We start from the raw sequence: 21,088 nt of genomic DNA, 5'->3' as shown, positions 1-21,088 counted from the left end.
GACGGGAGAGAAAAATAAGGCAGGTTATGAAATCAACTCGGTACCAATACTTTACGGACAAATGCAAGGCAAGTAAGGCAGGGTCTACTGCAGATCACAAAGTTCAGAGGCCAGGCCCACTCGGAGAGAGGCAAGGCGATATGTCCCAAAAAGTGTCTCAGTGGAAATGAGCTTCGAGTCTTTATCGCAAATTGTTATGGAAAGATTGGACCAGTTCAGAACAGCAAGTTAAAGAAAGCTTGGAGGCGACCCAATGGAAAAGCGAGGATTAAGACACCTCACTCTATCCGGCAGAAAGGGAAGCCTGGCGGACACGGTACCTTGTTTGTGGAGAGACAGCTCCGGCGGGGGCAGTTGTTCCTGGTGGTGGATGCACGTCGGGTCTTTGCCAAGAGTAGAGATAATCTCGTTGTCGAAGAAAAGTGAAGTCAGGTGCACCACCAGGGAAGAGACCAGCTGCGGAGTGCTCTGTCACAAGGCACCACCTTTTGGTTGCGGTACAGGGGTAGTGGATATCCGGTTGCCGGGGTGCTCTGCACGGGCAATTCGACCACTGCGTCCTGGAGCGAAGAAAAAGCAAAGGGGACTGGTTGTTCCCACCAGTCAGGGGAAGAGACTCTCCGGCAGGGAGATCTCCTCTGTCGTCGGGAAGTGGAGAGTCGGTTCAGCAGGGCTCCACCGGAGGGGTCGTCGTTGCAGTTCGGCTCAGCTTTACCCTCGTCGGATTCTTAGGTCCTGTGGCGACTTCTGAAGATCCAGTCCCAAAAGCCCTGCTTTTATGCAGAAAACCCCCATTCATTCAGCCTAACTGTCAATCAAAACACGCTAAGTGGTGAGCGGGTTGGCTCACCACTTGGGCCAATCACACCAGAGTTCGACTGGAGTTGGCAAGGCAACTCAGTCCAGGGTGCCTAAACCCCCTCCCACACCCCTGTGGTAACCCAGACAGAATGGCACCACTTTGGAGGGTCTCTGTACAGAGGCCCGCCAAAAGTGGAACAAAGGACTCAACCTTTGGTTTAGCAGTCACAGAGACGAACACAGACGCCATTTTAAAAACCGAGTTCTGGCAGAAAATACCATCCGATAGATTTATTTAAGATAAGTAAACCGGTGGTAGGTTAGAGATTAACGAGAAAAAGTATCAATCTCCAACAATGGGAAGAATCCCATAGGGTTATATTCGGGGTCGAATATAACAAGTAGTTTCCACTGCCACCAGCCAAAACTCGATGAGGGGGGACGGGACAGTGCCCCCTCGAATAACAGACCCAGGAGTAATCGAATTACCCCTACTAGTACAGCCACAATAGGATGGTTTGTACTAGTTCTGTTAGTAAATTTAGGTCTAGTAAAGCCAATCGTGACTTTACATGCCCGGGGAGACAGTAGTCAGTCCCCGGGTATGGAGTCTATGATGGAGGTCCGCTAGGACGCCCCAGTGCTACGGCACGGAGGGTGCAGTGTAACACACATAGCAAAACATATGAGACCCTATGGAGTAAAAGACCCCATAGCCCATAGAACACATTGACATTCAAAGGAATTACACACATTCATGTCCAAGAGTGGGACAAAAAGAGTCTCACTCTTGGCAGGATGGAAAAAACAAACTCCAGAAATCCAGCAAAGCTGCTGGGGGACTCACTAGGTTAGGAAATTCAGCCTAAACAGAGAATTCTCCCTAACATACACGTACCCCGCTCTGACAGCAAAATCGCGTGTGAAATTCCCCCGAACCCCAGTAATACACGTACTCTGCTTGCACAGGGCCAATCGCGTGTGAAACTCCCTGCGAACCCCAGTAATACAAGTACCCCGCTCGCACAGGCCCAATCACGTGTGAAACTCTCCGCGAACCCCAGTAATACACGTACCCCGCTTGCACAGGGCCAATCGCGTGTGAAACTCCCTGCGAACCACAGTAATACACGTATCCCGCTCGCACAGGTCCAATTGCGTGTGAAACTCCCCGCGAACCCCAGTGATACTTCTACCCCGCTCGCACAGGCCCAATCGCGTGTGAAACTCCCCGCGATCCCCAGTAATACACGTACCCCGCTCACACGAGGCCAATCGCGTGTGAAACTCCCCGCGAACCGCAGTGATACACGTACCCTGCTCGCACAGGCCCAATCGCATGTGAAACTCCCTGCAAACCCCAGTAATACACGTACCCCACTCGCACAGGGCCAATCGCGTGTGAAACGCCCCACGAACCCCAGTGATACACGTACCCCGCTCGCACAGGCCCAATCGCATGTGAAACTCCCCGCGAACCCCAGTAATACACGTACCCCGCTCGCACAGGGCCAATCGCGTGTGAAACTCCGCGCGAACCCCAGTGATACACGTACCCGGCTTGCACAGGGCCAATCGCGTGTGAAACTCCCTGCGAACCACAGTAATACACGTATCCCGCTCGCACAGGTCCAATCGCGTGTGAAACTCCCCGCGAACCCCAGTGATACTTGTACCCCGCTCGCACAGGCCCAATCGCGTGTGAAACTCCCCGCGATCCCCAGTAATACACGTACCCCGCTCGCACGAGGCCAATCGCGTGTGAAACTCCCCGCGAACTGCAGTGATACACGTACCCTGCTCGCACAGGCCCAATCGCATGTGAAACTCCCTGCAAACCCCAGTAATACACGTACCCCACTCGCACAGGGCCAATCGCGTGTGAAACGCCCCACGAACCCCAGTGATACACGTACCCCGCTCGCACAGGCCCAATCGCATGTGAAACTCCCCGCGAACCACAGTAATACACGTACCCCGCTCGCACAGGGCCAATCGCGTGTGAAACTCCGCGCGAACCCCAGTGATACACGTACCCCGCTCACACAGGCCCAATCGCGTGTTAAACTTCCCGTGAACCCCAGTAATACACGTACCCCGCTCGCACAGGCCCAATCGCATGTGAAACTCCCTGTGAACCCCAGTGATACACGTACCCCACTCGCACAGGCCCAATCGCGTGTGAAACTCCCCACGAACGCCAGTAATACATGTACCCCGCTCGCACAGGGCCAAACGCGTGTGAAACTTCCCGCGAACCCCAGTGATACACGTACCCCGCTCGCACAGGCCCAATCACGTGTGAAACTCCCCGCGAACCCCAGTAATACACGTACCCCGCTCGTACAGGGCCAATCGCGTGTGAAACTCCCCGCACAGGGGTGTACATGTATTCGGAGGGGTGCACGGGGAGTTTTACAGGCGTTTTCGTGGTTGGGGGGCTGTAAGCTGGTCCACTGGCCTGTGCACCATGTACGGGATTTGTGCGCTGTGCATGGCGCACGGGCAGGGGTTGGGGCGTAACTGGCGCTGCTGCAGGGTCGCTGCGCCACTCTGCGCCACGGCTGGTAATGGATGTTGAAATCCATGAATACGCTGTGCGCGGAAATGGATTTTGGCGCACGCGGCTTGCGCAGACTGTTGCACGCGCACACTGTGCGCCAGCCGCGTGCGCCACTTGTGTGCTGAATTCTATGAATTACCCCCTATATTAGAGTGCTGTTGTTAATACAGTAACCTAATCATACATAAACATAGGCAATGGCTGCAGCATGCACCATAGATCTACAATATCTTTTATCTTGTAATTATGGATAGTAAAATAATTAAGGCTACCATATCAGAGTTTTGAGTGATGTTAAACATGTAATAAATAGCTAACAATTCAAGACGTGCTACACACTTGTGCTAGCACAAACAATACATATGAAGACCCACAATGCATACAAATCAGAGGAACATACAGGGAAACTAAATTAAGGAAGAAAGAAACAGCATCACCAGAAAATATTAATGACATTAAAGTTTATCTTCATGTATAAAAATAAATTGTGTTTTTGAGGCCTGCTTATTGCCCCATGTATGTGCATCATGTGCTGAGACCAAACTCTAAGGAAAGTACTTTAGGAACATACGACTAGGTTAACGTCTAGATATATATAGCACCTTTCGAATTTTAATATTCTGACTGGTAGTGAACAAAACCACACGGCCTCCATATGCCAGTGAACAAAAACAAGTGGCCCAGATATGTGATGTCATCAACGACATTTGAGGTCCTGGGTGTTAGTCTTAGCAGTGCACGGTGGTGACGCGAGTTATGGTTGCTTAGCTTACCATAACTGGAAATTTCTGAGATTTTTCGGTTTTACTTGTAACCATAACGTCCCTTTACAACGTTTTTTCAGTAAATTTCATAGGTTTTTATTAGTGCGACTTAACCATTATGTCCATTTAACAATGTTTTTTCAGTGTATATATATATATATATATATTTATTTTTTATTTGATTAGTTTCAATACAAACCTTTAAAATATTACAAAACGTTACTCACATCTCATCACACAGCCTTACAGCACCCAGGTAATTGGTGAACCATCTTTTTCCCTTATCCCTTTATTCAAAAGTCAGTTCGGACTCAGTATGTATTTTTAACTTGCTTTCAATCACAGCTAGCAGAGACGTCAATGGGATTATTAGTTTCATGTCGGTGCCGTTGAACATTCTCAGTCACCAATCCTCAGCACACAAAGATGGCTGTTCCTCACTCCAATGACCCAAATGAATCGATCTATATATATATTTCTAACAACTGATACCTAGCCAAACTAGCAGAGTGGGTAGCATATTCTCAACTATGCCTTTTTTCTGAATTCAACAACACAGTGGATTTTGCGCAGTCCGGCTTCAGACATTTACGATGGACAGAATCTTGCTTAGTCTACATCTGGAGGGACCTCAAAAGACAAGCAGACGTGACTGCCACTCTAATCCTGCTCGACCTCTTCATCCCCACTGACAGGCTACAGAACATGGGCTTTCATGATCAAGCCTTCAACTAGATCTATGGGTTCCTCTACAACAGTTCACAAATTGTATTCATGCCTCCCTTCATTTCATCCGGCCACCCTATTCTGCATGGACTGTCTCAAGGACCAAATCCTTCCCCGGCTCTTTAACCTCTATCTCAGTCCTTGCCAGCCCTTAGTCACTTCCTCCGTCCCACCTGCTACAACTACACCAGCAATGCACAAATCATCCTCAAAATCCACTGTGAACTTTCTTCACCCTCACCTGATCTTGCCTCTGTGAGGTTTGACCTCTGAATGACTTCGAATCACCTCTTCCTCAACCCAAGCAAAACAGAAATCTTTCTTTGTTGAAAGACATCACTGTTCCCTTACAGACTCCTTCACCTCCATCGCCAAGACTCCCCTCTGCCCCTTCTAATAAAGTGAAAATCCTTGGTGTCCTCATGGATTCCAAACTTTCCATGACATCCCACATCAAATAAACCATGAAAAACATCTTTCATCACATCCATGTCCTAAAATGCATTTTGTTTGTTTGTTCATTTCCTCTTTATTACTTCCCCCACAGTGTGTCAGGAGTTACTGCAATCATTTTATCTTGTGTAGGCTATGCCACTGCTTTGATCCTCAGAAATCCCTCAATTCTTCTGACCAAATTTGAGCAAATCCAAAACACTGCAGCAAGACTGCTTTAACGCTTAGGGCCAAGAGAGCACATATCTCCCGCACTTCATGTACTCCATTTTCTGCTGATTGCTCAGCAAATCACTGTCAGAGCGATGTGTATAACCCAATGTGCATTGCACCGTAAAAGACCAGAATTCATTCAAGAGAAGGTCACTCACTACAGGCCTAACATCTGAGCACATCCAGGTCGGAGACTAGACAAGCATCGAATCAGTACTATTCTCCAGAGTTGACTCACCCACAGAAAAATCCATCTCAGCATATCCACGACTAGGATGCTTCGCCTGGACTGGCCCTACTGCACATTTTGCTAAGGCCCAGGAAGACAACAGTAGTCTATTGCAGAGCCTGACCTCTTCCTACGCCACCTTGCTTGATCCTTGACTCTGTCCTCCCTTGGTTTGGTCCACTCTAGAACAAGTGGAAGGATACTAATGCACCAGACTGCAGGTAAGAAGACTCCATTGGCTATCCTTTGCTCTCCTCTAGCAATCTCTCTCTCTGTAATTCTAGGAGATCCTTACCCTTTAGGGGGCAGTGATCCTAGACTCCTTTGTTTCTCCAGCATCAAATATGTTTTCAACGTCCTTAATCTGCTTTCCATCAGCATACTACTTGTGTGCATGCTTGCAGCATGAGGGGCACTATTAAGTCATAAGCTGCTGTCAGTGGTCCCGGGGTTCTTTCACCCATGCCAGCATTCTCCTTGTGGTGCCACACCTTAAACAGTAAATGCACATAATCTCAGGCCTGCTATGTTGCATATAATAAGACCTGGGGTATGTTCCATTCATACAATAAATATTTCTCAAACCTTGACATTGACCCCAACACTTCTTCCTTTCCTGTATTTCACTGTGCCCTATATAATACAGACGAGGCTCATGGTCACATTTGGTTGAGCTTTGCACATTGCCTTTCTGGCCTTTTCCAGCTTCCCAGCTCCATCCTCTGCAGGTAAGAAATATATATCCTCTGCTATCAACCCTTCAAACTATCTACACCAGACCTCCTCTGAAGTACCTCTACTGCTTGCGCTGCTGTGATTATTTATTCCTCATACTCCACTGCAATTGCCAGAAGGGTCTACCACCCAAAGAGCTTCAATGTCATAACATATGGGAGAAGGCACTATATAAAAAGAAGATAAAATAGCAATTAAAGGGTGAGGTTCGCATGAGGACCCCAAGAGTCCTTTATCTTTCCCAGCAGAGCAGTGAAAAGCATTAAGGCATGGTGCTGAGAGGGGAAGGCCATGTGTCAGTGCTATCGCCCCTTCATACATATTGGATAATTACTGGTGCTGTTATGGGCTACCTGTTTGGAATTTGGAGCCTACCTATGATAATCAACCTGAAGTTCTCCTATGTGGGGCACCAACGGAAATGTTCCACTTTCAAAAGGTGTCATGAATGTGTGAAAGAAGACTAAGAGGAGCAGAGGGTGCAAATATGTCTGTTTATTGTGCTCTCTAGAGTCAGATCTCAAACAGGCCTCCCAGGTTGCACATATGAGGTCTAAGCACAAAAAAGAAGTATTGAAGAAAAACACAGTGAATTGTGAAAATATGTTCTCATATTGAAATTGGTACAGAACGGGAACTATTTCTTTAGGGAATACAACAATAGTTCTACAGACGTATTTATTTATCTAGGCAGTAAAACCTTTGTAACAAAAATAAGAAATACACAAAGCATAATATTCTGCCCTCTTATGGGGAAATACTTTAATGGTGCTCTGCCACAGTAACTGTTTGGAAAGCTGCTAGTTTTGTATGCCCAATTATAAAGAGGTGCCTCCCGGCACTGTAAGCTCTAATGGTAATTAGTTGCATGTTGGGGGAACACTGGAACTAAGAAGTACTTTTTTTGTAGAGTTAAGTTGATATAGCAGGAATTCAGGGGGCATAGGACATTATGTTTGCTAATAAAACTCCTTAAGGTGGAACCTGTATCTCTCAATAATGGTACCAAACCAAGAAACCCAAGAAAGAAAACATGTCCTCACTCTTATCTCGCTGCAAGGTTTCAACTTACCTCCCGAACTCTCATGTCTTCAGGTATGTTGCTTATCAGGATTCTGAAGTGCTCCTCTACATCCTGCTGCTTACCTGAAGAAAAGATCAAAAATATAAAACGTCAATAGTGTAAAAGTGAGCAGATGTTTCTGCAGCAACAAATGATGTTACATCAATTTAATAGTCCATTTCTTCAGAAAAACTGTTCATTTTTCAGTGTTTTTAATCTTTATCAGAAATGTACATTTTCAGGATAAGTAAAACAAGTTCTGCTGCAAGGGTTTCTCAGAACCACTATTGGTATAGGCGTCAGAGAGACCAACTTTGTGCACTTGCAGAGGTTGTATATCAAGTTAGGTCATCTTCTCACTGGCAACATGCCTAAGCATTAAAGGAATGGTTCGGTCAAAAATGTGTATTGTCCCTACGGGTCAGACATGTGTTTTTAAGCCTAAGTCGCTCGATTTTAGAAAAAGTTCCTATGGACCTTACACGAGTTTTCGTCCATTAAACGCACGCGAAAACAGGCAGTAGGGCGCCGCCATTTTGTGATAATCCTATCAATTGCCGCATCGCCCTGGCTGACCTGCTTTTGCGGCACTAAATCATATCCCTCGCCCCTGAGCCTGACATTATCAAAACATTCATATTCCCCACCTCTCTCTGTGATGTTACTGTGCTGCGTGGGCAAATGCGCCCAGTCGTCTTCTACGCGACTTCACACAGAACACGGAAACTAACACAGATCAACTCACAACACAGCGCGCCACAATTCGGAATATGAAACTGTACTTTCAAATCAAACAGCAACATGGTACATTTGGTAAAGTACATTTATTTAACATTAAATGTTTATAGAATATTCAGCAATTGGCATATTAAATCGGAATGTCATTTTTTTTCTTTTCTCTCTATCCGCAAATCCTGTTCCGTTTTATCGTGAGTCACACGCTGTTACTTTATGGTACACAGGATGTTGGTTTTCGTTAAAAGAAGCACTTTGGTCGCACGGTGAACCGCAAGGCGGTTCCATCAACTAGGCACTAGGCCAGCGTAAAGGTTGATATGTTGCTTCTAGTCACTAGTACAGTGTAAGTGCATATGGGCCCTTGGCGATCGTCCCATAAAATCGTCAAAGTGGTGCAGTTGTTTACGATAAGCTGCAGCTGGCGGTTGAAAAAACCATCTGCCGGGGTCTGAAACTGGTGGCAGTAGCAGTAGGGTAGGATATACCTGTTTTGAAAACATAAAAATTATAATTAGTCTCGCCAGCCGATCTTTATTAATATTATTCATTTTATTTATTACGGCCAATCTGAAACTATTAACTTTCAAGGATAGTGCAATGGAGTAGTTCGGCTCTAAAATGAATGCGAAAACTAATGAAATAAATCGAGGTTAACACACAATGAGAAACGACTGTTGTCTACATGCGTGTGGAATGTGGACCTGCATGCCCATGTGCCCGGTACAAAGACGATCCCACAAACGTTTTACCTGCTCTTCATTCATTAATCCATTCATTAATTCTTCATTCCGTTATAAAAGCGTCTAAAGAGTTACTTACATTATATTTGCAATTTCCATTGTGTCTCTGCGTAATGCAGTCCGTATATCCCACTGTGCTCTTGACAACGATTTTTCGTATACTGAACTAACATGAAAGTCGGTCTAGTTTCAGAATTTTCTGCCTTATCGTCTTTTACGTTATTGCACCCCTCTTTCAAATTAAATCCTTTCGGCATGGTCCATGTCTCTCAAGGTAAAAAAACAATAGAACCTTATACTGCCAGTGCGAGTTGTGGGCCTCTTCAGGCCGCCAGCTGAAAATCAAAGTCGCTGACCTTCACTCTAAATGAGCATACATTCTTACTTTGAAACATCCCGTGTAAAGCCATCTTTGAGAACTTGAATTTTCAAATCCATCTATGTACTAGGCCTCAATGTGTAAATGCGAACTGGCTTCTCTCCCTTCTGCAACGGCTCGCTTGGCGCGTTCTGAGGTCCCCAATTTTGTCCTCGTTGTCCGTGAGCTTTGCAGCCCTAGAGAACCATAACTATGGAGACATTGACTTTTTGGGGGAAGGTCAGGGAAAGTATAACGTACCCGAGGAGTTGAGTTGAAAGTGAGATTTATTGTTTGTTTGTTTTATTATTTGCAATACGCAAGCCTCCCCACGGTTAACAGTGCGCAGCATTTACTTTGAGATTGCGAAACTTAGTTACAGCAACAAAAATATATGCATACACATATTGACAAGGTCAGCGATATGAGGTGAATAGAGAGAGAAGTCAAAGATGACACCCAGGTTGTTCGTCACCCAGGATGGTGAAGGGAGGGGTTAGGGTTAGCATATTTTGTATGTACACTGTACAATAACATTTATTTACAAAAAGACAATCATATTACAATTATTTAAACCGGGATTTGTACTTCACAACCAGCTCTGCTTTGGGTGGACATGGCACAGTGGCAATGTTTGGTGGCAATGCATCAGTGCTCTGCACAGAAACGTTCAAAATTCCATATCTGTGCTTTTCGAGTACAGCAACAATAAGGCTTTTTACAAAGTCGAACTCCATTTCCACATAGACTGGTTTGATCACCCATTGCTTACTTCTTTTAGAAATCACCTTAGTGTAGTGAGGCATCCTTACATTACCCGTAGTCCTAGATTGTTCACGGCAGAGATTCTCGTTATGGGCCAAGACCGCAAGTAGAGTCCTATGTTTCATGCCATGTATGCTGAAATGCAAGCGCTTTGGCCTGTACTTTAGGCACATATTGTGGAACACCTCCAAACCTCCTGTGTGACAGAATTCTGTCAGTCCCCTCAAATCTCTTGATAGAGTTTTATCGAAAACAATCTTCTCCAATGGCTTTGTGTGTCGGTGAAGATGGAATCAACCACTTCTTCTTCCTTGCTTTCTCTGGGGACAAAGGGCCATGTTCACATTGGTGGAAATGTAGGTTTTCTGACCAGCGGTGAACGTTGGTACAATGGTGCATCAGTGACCGCCATTTTTCAAGTAGTATTTCCACTGACCCTTCACAAGTTTTGGAGCTCCACCAAAATGGTTGCTGATAGACTGAGACCACTGTGAAATACTTTCCAAACCTTTTTTTTCCCCTGCAGCCTAGATTTTCTTATTGATTGATTTAGCAAGATGCCATACATCAAATTGATGTTTAATATGTGGGAACTGCTCTCTCATTGTCTTGGCAATTGAAACATGTCTGTCCATGGCTATGAGGTCGATGTGCATTCCCCTCGATTGTAGATATTCCACTGATTTTATAAATCCTAGTTTCTCCATGGCCACTGAGGATGTACATTGTATTACCTGCACGACCACCGAACTCACAATATTCTTACTATCCATGTCCTGAAAGTGGTAGGTGCAGGTCTTGACAGAAAATCCAGGGCTGTCGCACTGTTCATCGCCGGCTAGCCTGAATCGTTTCCCTTCAAATGTACTTGCTAGAGACATTTGTTCAATTTTCCAAGCATCACTAATGGCCGGAAACAGATAATCATGTTGGTATTTGTAGTACTGCGTTTTAGAAATTAAATGAAGTCCCACAAACTGAAAGAAAGACTCTAACTTTCTAAAACTGGAACCACTAAAAAGTGATGCAGCTGCACATAGTAGATTGCCTGCTGGCAGTTTCCCCAGCATCGGTTGTGCAGACCATGAGAACGTGTGATTTAATCTACAGGCGGCATGTATTTTGACGTTACTGCCTTGTTTTTGACGAGTCACATGAATCAATGGCTTCTCACATACTTTCCCTCTGACGGAATGCCCACATTTCAGCATACTTATAATATCTATCAAACTACTGTCGAATACTATGTATTTGCCCTCTTTCATTAGACTGTCATCCGGCATCAAACTTGTTTCGGACTGCATCGTTGAGGACATATCAGCAGGATTGAAAGAAAGATCGCCAATATCAGGTTCTGATGCGTCGGTGAATGCTGCTGCTGGTTCATTCTCTGTCATTTCAACATCTGTTACTTCAACATTGATGGGAGAACAAAACAATGTCGACAGCTTTTTTGGTGGCAATTTTCTGGCGGGTGTAGATTGTGTGAATTGATCTGCGACTACTTCCGAGCCATCCTCAATACATTCAGTATCATCTTCTTGTGGTGGTGCAGTCGCTTTGTAGCAATGGTCCACTACAACTTTACTGGATTCTCCGGACACATTCATTTCATGTTCTGGCCATTGGATATGAGCATCTCTAGTCTCAACACGCGGCGTCTGAATTAATAGTTACTCCATAGTGTAAATGGTCTGGCAAGCAACATCTCTCATTCGCTTCACTGACTGTGTATGTATAGTTCGTACCCCCACGGGTAACTAGAGGACAGATTGGAAAAGGGATGTTCAGTTTAAACACAAGATAAAGTATAGTACAATTGACTGGAAAAAACATAAAATAGTGCCCAGCACAAAGAAAGTCTAAAGTTATGAACTGTTTGTAAATAACCTTATTTTTGTTTCTTTTCTTTGCAACTTTCTTGACTCGACCTTCAACATCTGCACGCTGTAGCTCCGATTCGTTTCCGCATCTCTTCCCTTCCTCTTGCGCTGCAACAACTATATTTTCTGTATCCGCATAGACAGCACGGAATGAGGCTCCATCGGCTCCCTGAAACATAGTACTTTCATTACTACGTATCACAATATTGATATCATAAAACACACGTGAGGACGAACACACAGGTAAATCTCAATAGCTCAACACGAATTAAACATTGTGTAGAACAATCAAACGACAAGTATTCGAACTCTGATGACCTAGTTCTATGGAACTGTCAGTATCCATACCTCTGGCTCTGCATGGACTGCCATGAATGATTGTATTGGAGAGGAGGCATCAGCAACTCCCTGAAACACAGTACTTGCGTTAGTATGGTTTTCAATATTGTAAACATAACACACACTTCAGGTCGACGGCACAGGTACATATAAAGAGATAAAAACAAATGATGCATTGTCTAAAAGAATCAAGGAATATTTAAATATGATCAGATTTAATCGACTTATTTCTCCGATTTCTTTACATTTGCATCATCTAAATGGGATCTTGTGATTGTAGTGGAAGCTCCATCGTCTCCCTGAAACACAGTACTTGAGTTAATAGGGAAGAAAGTATAGCAAATGGAATCACGTTATATGATCACGCTCGATGGAGCTGTCAGTATCCATACCTTGTGCTGCTGAAGAATATCTATGGATGTTGTAAATGTGGTGCGCACTTCCGAAAGCTGTTGCGACGATTCGTATCCGCATGGTCCCGCTTCCACTTCCCCTGGAATTACTTGAATGTCAGGCTCTGCATCAAGTCCGTGGGTTGACGCTTCAACAACTGCCTGAAACATAGTATTTGCATTAGTAAGGATTACAATATTGAAAACACAACACACACTTGGGGTCGACCGCACAGGTACATATCAATGGCTAACCACAAATGAAACATGGTGTAGAACAATCAAACGACAAGTGTTCCAGTCCTGATGATCACGGTCGATGGAGCTGTCAGTATCCATACCTCGTGCTGCTGAAGAACATCTAGGGCTGTTGTCAATGTGGTGGACGCTTCAGCATCTCCCTGAAAGACAGTACTTGCATTAGTATGGATAACACGAATTATAACTGAAAACAAACACCAGGGGACGACAACTAAGGTGCATATCAATTGGAAAGCACTAACCAAACAATTGGTAAAATAATCACACGATACATAAAAACTATTACTTGACATGCATAAAACAAGTCTGTAGCGGAATAGACAGGTATGATTACCTGATACGCGCTAGAAGTGGTTGATAACTGTGGGCACGTCACGGATGTAGAATGTTCTTGCTTCAGATTCAGTGGATAGTCAAGCAGTTGTAAAGGTAAATTATTGTTTGATAATGAAATGCAAATATTAAAGAATTGCATTGTAAACCGACAGAATACTTGAGAATAATGCTATTGAAAATGTGCAATATAGCACAGTTCCCTGTGCCCATAAATAGATTTCCTTTGGGGGTTATAAAATTGAAAAATAATTTATTGATAAATGTCATTATTCAAAAAGCCCTACACTCATATCAATATCAAAAGTATTACAAGGGACACAACACCTAAAATATCAATTAATCCATTCGGCTACCTACACACTACCGCAAGGCCTAAAGCTAAATCTGGACACTTGACTTACCAGTGGCGGAATGTAGACGAATAGAGTTGGAATAGCGTTTGCGAGCAATTTTGTGTCGTTCGCCGTTTATTCTTCTTTGTTACCCAAGATGTGGCGTACATGTTCGAGGAAAAGTGCCGGCTGCAGATGCGGTATCGATCACCACTCTTGTCCTCAAAGACTTGCTGGACTCTACTTTCAAGCTCTTCCGGTGGATATCCGCAATGTCTGACCCATTCTCTTATTCGATCAACAATTTAAGGGAATACATGCATTGTAGTGCCTTCAGATTTAGCATGGGTCTTCTAAGGGCAATCGCTAATCGAACAGGCAGGCATTGTTGAAAATTCTGAAAAGTAAATATCTAGATTATTATAAAACCTTGATGAATAAAAATGTCATAAAAAAGTAAATGAACCATACCATGTTCAATCCAAGGTTTGTTTTGGTCGCCGGAACTATACCAGTTCATCATGTGTGGCTTAGTATTTGCATAAGTTACAGAAATTATTTAAATGATGTGACTAAACTCTGAAGATGTGACTCGCCCCTTGGATGTTCTGTCTTGCACGAGAAGGAAACATGCTTACATTATAGACTGGAACCCCGAAGGATGCAATTCGATGACAATTGACACAGATGAAAATAAATAGATCTATTGATAGCATAACAATTGAAACTCAAGTCAATAGCAATGAGACCAATGACCATAGCACTATTGGGTACTGTAATCGCAAATAGATAGAAATGTAAAAATGACCGAAATATGACTAGGATACATGGCCTTACCTTGACCAACAAACAGTTGGATTCAGCAGGCTGAGCAGTATGTTGCAGGAGAACAGGTAGATGGCCACAGGTAGCACACTGATGAGTTTGCTCGAAGCGGTCACAGATAGCACGACGACGAGCAGATTAGCATAGATCTCAGTGCTTCTCAGGTAGAAGGTTCAGGAGTTGACTTGCAAAGCACAAAGATGTTCTCATGAGACATATCAAGTGGTTTAAAAAGTATTAGAAACAGGGGTGTGTTTGTGAATGAATGACGTGTGTATGTCGTGGTATTATGTGGTTTGCCTGGGGGGCAGCCTGCCTCAGGGGAGGCCTGCCTGGAGACACTGGGTCTGAGGAGGCCATGTGAGCGATGGCCTCTGGGCGTGGGATACCTTTTGAAGTGTACATGCTGTTTTGCACCTTGGCCGTTTGCGCCCGTGACAGCACCCCATGCCAGCGCTCATCCCCGGGTGCGAACCGCCTTTGATAGAGGGGGGTGGGATGGATGGGCCGGTGGGCGTGCAGGCAAGTGTGTGGGATCGAGGGGCCATCAGGTCCCTCTCATCCTTTACTTCTCAGTAGAAACTCGGACCAAGTGCCTCCAGTAGTGGGTTCGCCCCTTGCCCTTATGTAATGTTAACTTTGGTTGACATTCGCGTAGATGGGACCACTGAGCAGGACACGGGGCATCCATTTTTGTACCCCCTTTCCACTCCATCTTGGTGACCACGCCTCACTGCGCAGAGCACATGGCCCCCACCCTCGTTCCCACTCAGATTGGAAAACTCCAGGAGGTATTTGCAACAGCTAATAAATGTAACACATCACTCTTCCTCTGAGATCACTGTCCTGCATGTGAACCAGCCTGAACTAAGCACATAGCTCGTTCATCTCCACAAACGTGTCCTTGCCCACGCACCCTCGCCAGTGGAAACTTACTGCCATTCTGACCCTGTGTCCCTGCAAGGTATTCTCTTCATGTGCCAGACCACTGACCATGCCATGATGCCCACCTAGAAGATCCCCAACTAACATTAGACCCCTACTGCAGTATATCATTGCCTATCAATAACAAATGCCACATACCGGAGATTCTTGTGAGCACAGACCCACACTTCAAACAGTGTATTATAGTGGTCAAGACCCTTAACCTAAGGCCTGTATAATCCAATGTTAATTCATAGTATAGATATATGTGTGACTTTTATAAAGACATAACCGACTGAAAGACTTTGAACAAGTGTTATTTAGTGCATGCATTATTGAGAATATATTATGTTAGCTTAGATAGTGACCACCCTAATTCACAGCGACCTGACCTTCACCCATTCGGAGCACAGATGTCTGACATCCATCCTTGAATGGAGACACACTTGATTCATTTAAAAAATCGAAACAACCGTTGTTAAAATATATGTGGTGTTTTATTTTACATCCTTTTTTGATGACACAAAAATACAAGACTTTACACATTGTACAGGTCAGGTTGAAGCACAACGAGAGAAAATCCCCTGTACTGACCGCTGTCACTTGGGAAAGTTTCTCTTATGGCACGAACGGCACAGGCGGGTATTACTCTTCGAACGCGGTGTCCAAGCCTCCCGTGAAGCCACCATGTAAAGGAACGATAGGCCACCAGCCTGTACCACCTGTGAAAAAGATTCTCCCCGACGAGATCTTCTCTTCTGCCGGACGAAGCACTGACTCGCAACCGCTGCCAGGAACAACTGCCCCCGCTGGAGTGTTCTCACCCTTTCAAGGTACTGTGTCCGCCTGGCCTCCCTTTCTATAGATTGCTACAAGGTGACAGTAAATCCTTAAACTTCTAGACTGGGCTGGTCTCTTGACCATCTAACTGGTCCCTTTCTTTTGGTCCAACTCCTTTCTGAACCTTTTTCGAGACTCTTGTGCACTTTTCAACCGTGTGACCTTGGACACATTTCGTTCGGATCCTCTTAAAGTGGATCCGGCTTCTGGAACTCTAACTTCACGGTTTTATGCTGCCTTCCTCTCTTGCTGGGTTCTTTTGAAAGTGTTGGGATCTGTTTCAATTTATGCTCTGCCTTTCTCTCCCTTTTAACCAAATGATTAGAGTGCCATCTGCGTTAAGCGCTCACCGCTGTCTGGAAATAAGTGGTGCTTTACTTAAGACTTGTGAAATATTCTCAAAAGGGAGTGATATACTTTAGTAACTGTGTTTTTGAACTTGCTTGATATTAGTTCCAGCGTGTTTTTATAGATGGGTTTTTAAATAAATAATTATATATCTTTTACACCAAAGCTCTGGTCAGCGTTTGCTTGTTCTACTGTATTTACCTGCCCTATTGTGTATGCTCTGTATACTGCCTAACTCTTCTTGAGAGAAGTCTGACTGCTCAGCCACAGCTACCAGGTAAATCTGGGTGGTGCAGACTGCTACCAATTGGGTTTACTGCTAACTCCTGTGGTCTTAAACGTTTTGCAGTGGTCCCTAAGGGAACTGCACAGGTTTCTGCCTAGCACTGGTGTACAGCGGTGGGATTTGTATTGAGTATACACTTTAGTGTGCTTTTGGATACTTTAGGACAACTAACCACAAAGCTTAGCACTAAAAAGCTGATTTTCTAAACCTGTCTACTACGGGAAGTTATACCCTAGAATCATTGTCTGCCAAAACTGCTGATTGCTTGAAAGTATTGTGTAGACATCAGAACCTCTCTGGGAAGGGCAAGAAAATCGAACTTATAGAAAGATTGTTAGAAAATCAAAGTCTGGGTGGTACAGAGGAATCTACCCCGCACCCCCACCCCCACCCCCAGCAAATGTAGATAACAGTGATGGTATTGATCTAAATCAAAGTATTGATAATCTTGATAATGAATCAGAAGAAGAAAGTGAGCCTAATGCAGTTAGCCACCCTGAACCTCTGTCTGCCTTACCAACTGTACCTACTGGACCTATACCAGGTCCCACATGTAATCCTGAATATTTTGAACTTGAAAAAATGAAGCTTGAATTAGAATACAAACGTTTTATTGCTCAATCTGAACGAAACCAAGAGTTAGAGTTCAGGAGAACCAATGCCCAAGCTGAGCAGAAGCAAGTTGAGTTGAAGCTCAGAGAAATAGAGCTTAATCATGAACTAGAAATGAAAAAGTTGTCTGTGGAAACTGCTTCTCTCTCTTCTGGTTCCTCTAGGAGTTCCAGTCCCAAAAGACCCCGGATGCCTAAGGAATTAGTGGGTATGTATGAACCTAAGTTGGATGTGTTGGATTGGTTGAAAATGTTTGAATATAATCATGGGCTGCAGGACATCACAGGGATTGAGCCACTTCCTTGGTTGTTCTCTAGGCTCCCCCTGTTGCAACTGATGTGGTAATGGAGTTGGGGGAGGTGGATAAGAAGGATTAGGAATGTGTGAAACTAGCTTTGATAGCTAGATTTGGGAAGACCCCTTCCCAGTACCTTAAGAGGTTTAGGACCCTCAAAAAGCATGATGGTACCTGGGTGAGTGAAAGTTTGAAAAACTTAGAACGATGGATTAAGGGTTACAGGGTTAACACCTATGAAGGAATGAAGAATCTTGTAATGTTGGAGTCAATTTATGATGCCTGCTTTCCTGAGCTCAGACAGCACTTGGCTGATTCAAAGGAATTGGTTTCCAGGAAGCTAGCTAAGGCTGCTGACTTGTGGGTTGCCAACAGGGCTACTCACAAGGATTCTGGGGCTACTCAGAAGAAGGATGAGGGAAGACAGCCTAAAAAGGACTCTAAAGAGAATTCTAATAATTCCAATCCCAAAGAGGGCCCCAAACAAAACCATAAGGGTAAACTACAAGGGAAACCGAATCAGGCTAGTGTACCTTCTGGTGCCAAACCAGAAGGAGGTCAGAAAAAGCCACCATTCCAAAAAGCATTTGGTAAATGCTTTGTTTGTGCCTCTACTGACCATGTGAAAGGAGATCCCAGATGTAAGGGTAAACCTTCAGGGGACCAGCTTGTCTCCTTAGCCTTCGCTCCAGAAGAGGAAATACAAATGGCAAGTGGAAACTTTCTATTACTGGCTGATGAACCCATTGGAGTCTCAGCCAGTGTTTCTTTAGTGTCTCTGGGTTTGTGGGAACAACATAATTTAGATGTCTATAATTCTATCCCAGATAATACTAAAGAGTATTATAAGGACAGTGTCCAGGTGAATGGTCAGGAGACACCTGCCATTAGGGACACTGGGGCCAGCATAACTGTGGTGGACAAATCGTTTTTTCAGGCTGAGGATGTTGCTAAGGCACCCAAACGCCTCACCAAGTTAGCTGGAGGGCCTGTGCAGATGCTTCCCCAATTACCAGTTCTCATCCAGTGTAATGACATGACTGTGAAGATACCTGTCAGCATACAAAGCGAGGTGCCAGGAGGGGTTCTGTTGGGTAATGACTTGAAAACTCTTGGAGTAGTGTCACATACCCCCAGACCTCCTAGTAAAAGGTTACACAAGCTCACCTGACATGCAAGGGAGAGAACCATGAGGGGTACTCCCAAGGAGATGATGAAGAAAGAGATCACTCCTACTCCACTGGAGCTGTCAGCTGCTGTATCCAAACAACAAGAAGAAAAGGGGAAACCTAAAACTTCTAAAAAGAAACCACCAGTCAAAACTCCAGTGCAGCCAACAAGGACTTCCCCGAGGTTGTCTAAAGTTACACCTGTAACTCCCCCTCCAGCTGAGGCTGAGAGGGTGGTACAGCCCTGTGTGGTAGAACTAGACTCTGAGGAAGAGCTAGTGGAAGGCCAAGAACTCATTGGAGATCTGGATCCTGTTGACCATCCTGAGCTGCAGTCTTTACTGGCAGAAGGTGGACCCAACAGGGAGGACTTCAGTAAGGGACAGAGAGAATGTCCAACTCTGGAAGGCCTTCGCCACCAGGCAGATGCTCAGGCTGAAGGGCAAGAGCCTAATATATATAGGTTGCACTGGGAAGATGGCCTCTTCTACAGTGAACCAACAGAGTCTGCCCCTGAGGTCTACAAACGACTTGTAGTACCCCAAGAGAACAGACAACAGTTCTTGCAGTTAGCCCATACGATTCCTTTGGCTGGTCACTTGAGTTTCAAGAATACTAACAAAAGGATCTCACTCTACTTTTATTGGCCAAATATGGGGGCTGAAGTAGATAAGTACTGCAGGAGCTGCCACACTTGCAAGACTTCTGGTACGGTTGGCTCCAAGAATGTGGCACCCTTAGTGCCTCTCCCAGTTGTGGGAGTCCCATTTGAGAGAGTAGGGATTGACATTGTTGGTCCCCTTGATCCTCCAACCTCCTCAGGCAACAGGTTTATACTTGTTGTAGTAGACCATGCTACTAGGTATCCTGAGGCAATTCCTATGAGGACTGTTACAGCTCCGGCTGTGGCTAAGGCCCTCCTTGGCATTTTTACCAGGGTTGGGATTCCTAAGGAAGTAATCTCTGACAGGGGGTCACATTTTATGTCCCACTACATGAAAGCCATGTGGAAAACCTGCGGAGTTACTTACAAGTTCACAACCGCATACCACCCTCAGACAAATGGATTGGTTGAAAGGTTCAACAGAACCATGAAGAGCATGATAGGTGCTTTAGAGGACCCCCTTAAAAGAAAGTGGGATCTTCTTCTGCCATGCCTTCTCTTTGCTTATAGAGAAGTCCCTCAGGAGGGAGTAGGTTATTCTCCCTTTGAACTTCTCTATGGCCATTCAGTCAGAGGCCCCTTAGCCCTGATTAAGGAGGGGTTGGAGAGTGCTCCTTCCCCCAAGCCAGTCAGAGTGACTGACTATGTGATAGGTCTCCGGAGGAGAATGTCACACATGATGGCAGAAGCTAGTGATAACCTGAAAGCTGGTCAAGCTTTGGTCAAACACTGGCATGATCAAAAGGCTAACATGGTTGAGTTTACTCAAGACCAGCTAGTTCTAGTTATGATTCCAACAAGGCAGAGGGCCTTGCAAGACAAATGGATGGGACCCTTCAAAGTTGTGGGTAAACTTGGAGAGGTCAACTATCTGGTGGACTTGGGCAATCCCAAGGAGGGTCCCACAGTCTTCCACACCAACCGACTAAAAGCGTATGTCTCCAGACCTGATGTAGGAGCTTTGCTTCTAGCATCATCAGAGGAAGAAGAAGAGAGTGAAGCTCTTCCTGATCTCCTCAGAGGCTTACCTTTGGACGAAAAGATTGAAGGAGTAAATCTCTCTTCAAATCTGACACCTGAGCGACAAGAAGAGTGCAGATCTATGTTGAATCGGTTTGCCTCTCTGTTCTCACTTTCACCAGGCTTGACCCCTTGGGGACAGCATGATATACTCACTGGTGACTGTCTGCCAGTCAAAAGCAGAGGATACAGGATGTCAGAGAATGTAAGAACCCACATCAAAGGAGAGGTCAGCAAGATGCTTGATCTCGGGGTAATAGAGCTCTCTACTAATCCATGGTCTAGCCCAGTTGTGTTAGTACCAAAGGCAGGATCTAAGGAACTTAGATTCTGTGTGGACTATAGAGCTCTTAATGCAGTCACCAAGACTGATGCCCACCCTTTGCCAAGGACAGATGAGTTGGTGGATAGACT

General features: G+C 44.9%; 1 protein-coding gene across 3 annotated transcripts in view; it reads right to left on the bottom strand.

Annotated features, from left to right (window-relative positions):
* LOC138491599 (ubl carboxyl-terminal hydrolase 18-like) overlaps positions 1-21,088 on the bottom strand; it is a 1,142,981-nt gene that overhangs the window by 629,583 nt on the left and 492,310 nt on the right. For all 3 annotated transcript variants that reach the window (XM_069618206.1, XM_069618205.1, XM_069618204.1), the window contains exon 4: positions 7,557-7,630. In XM_069618206.1, coding sequence (XP_069474307.1) covers positions 7,557-7,630 — 74 coding nt within the window. The remainder of the gene's footprint in view (positions 1-7,556; positions 7,631-21,088) is intronic.

The sequence above is a fragment of the Ambystoma mexicanum genome, chromosome 10 (assembly GCF_040938575.1).
Source record: "Ambystoma mexicanum isolate Mex_15411 chromosome 10, UKY_AmexF1_1, whole genome shotgun sequence".
Taxonomy (NCBI): domain Eukaryota; kingdom Metazoa; phylum Chordata; class Amphibia; order Caudata; family Ambystomatidae; genus Ambystoma; species Ambystoma mexicanum.
This window is presented reverse-complemented; position numbering and strand designations above follow the sequence as displayed.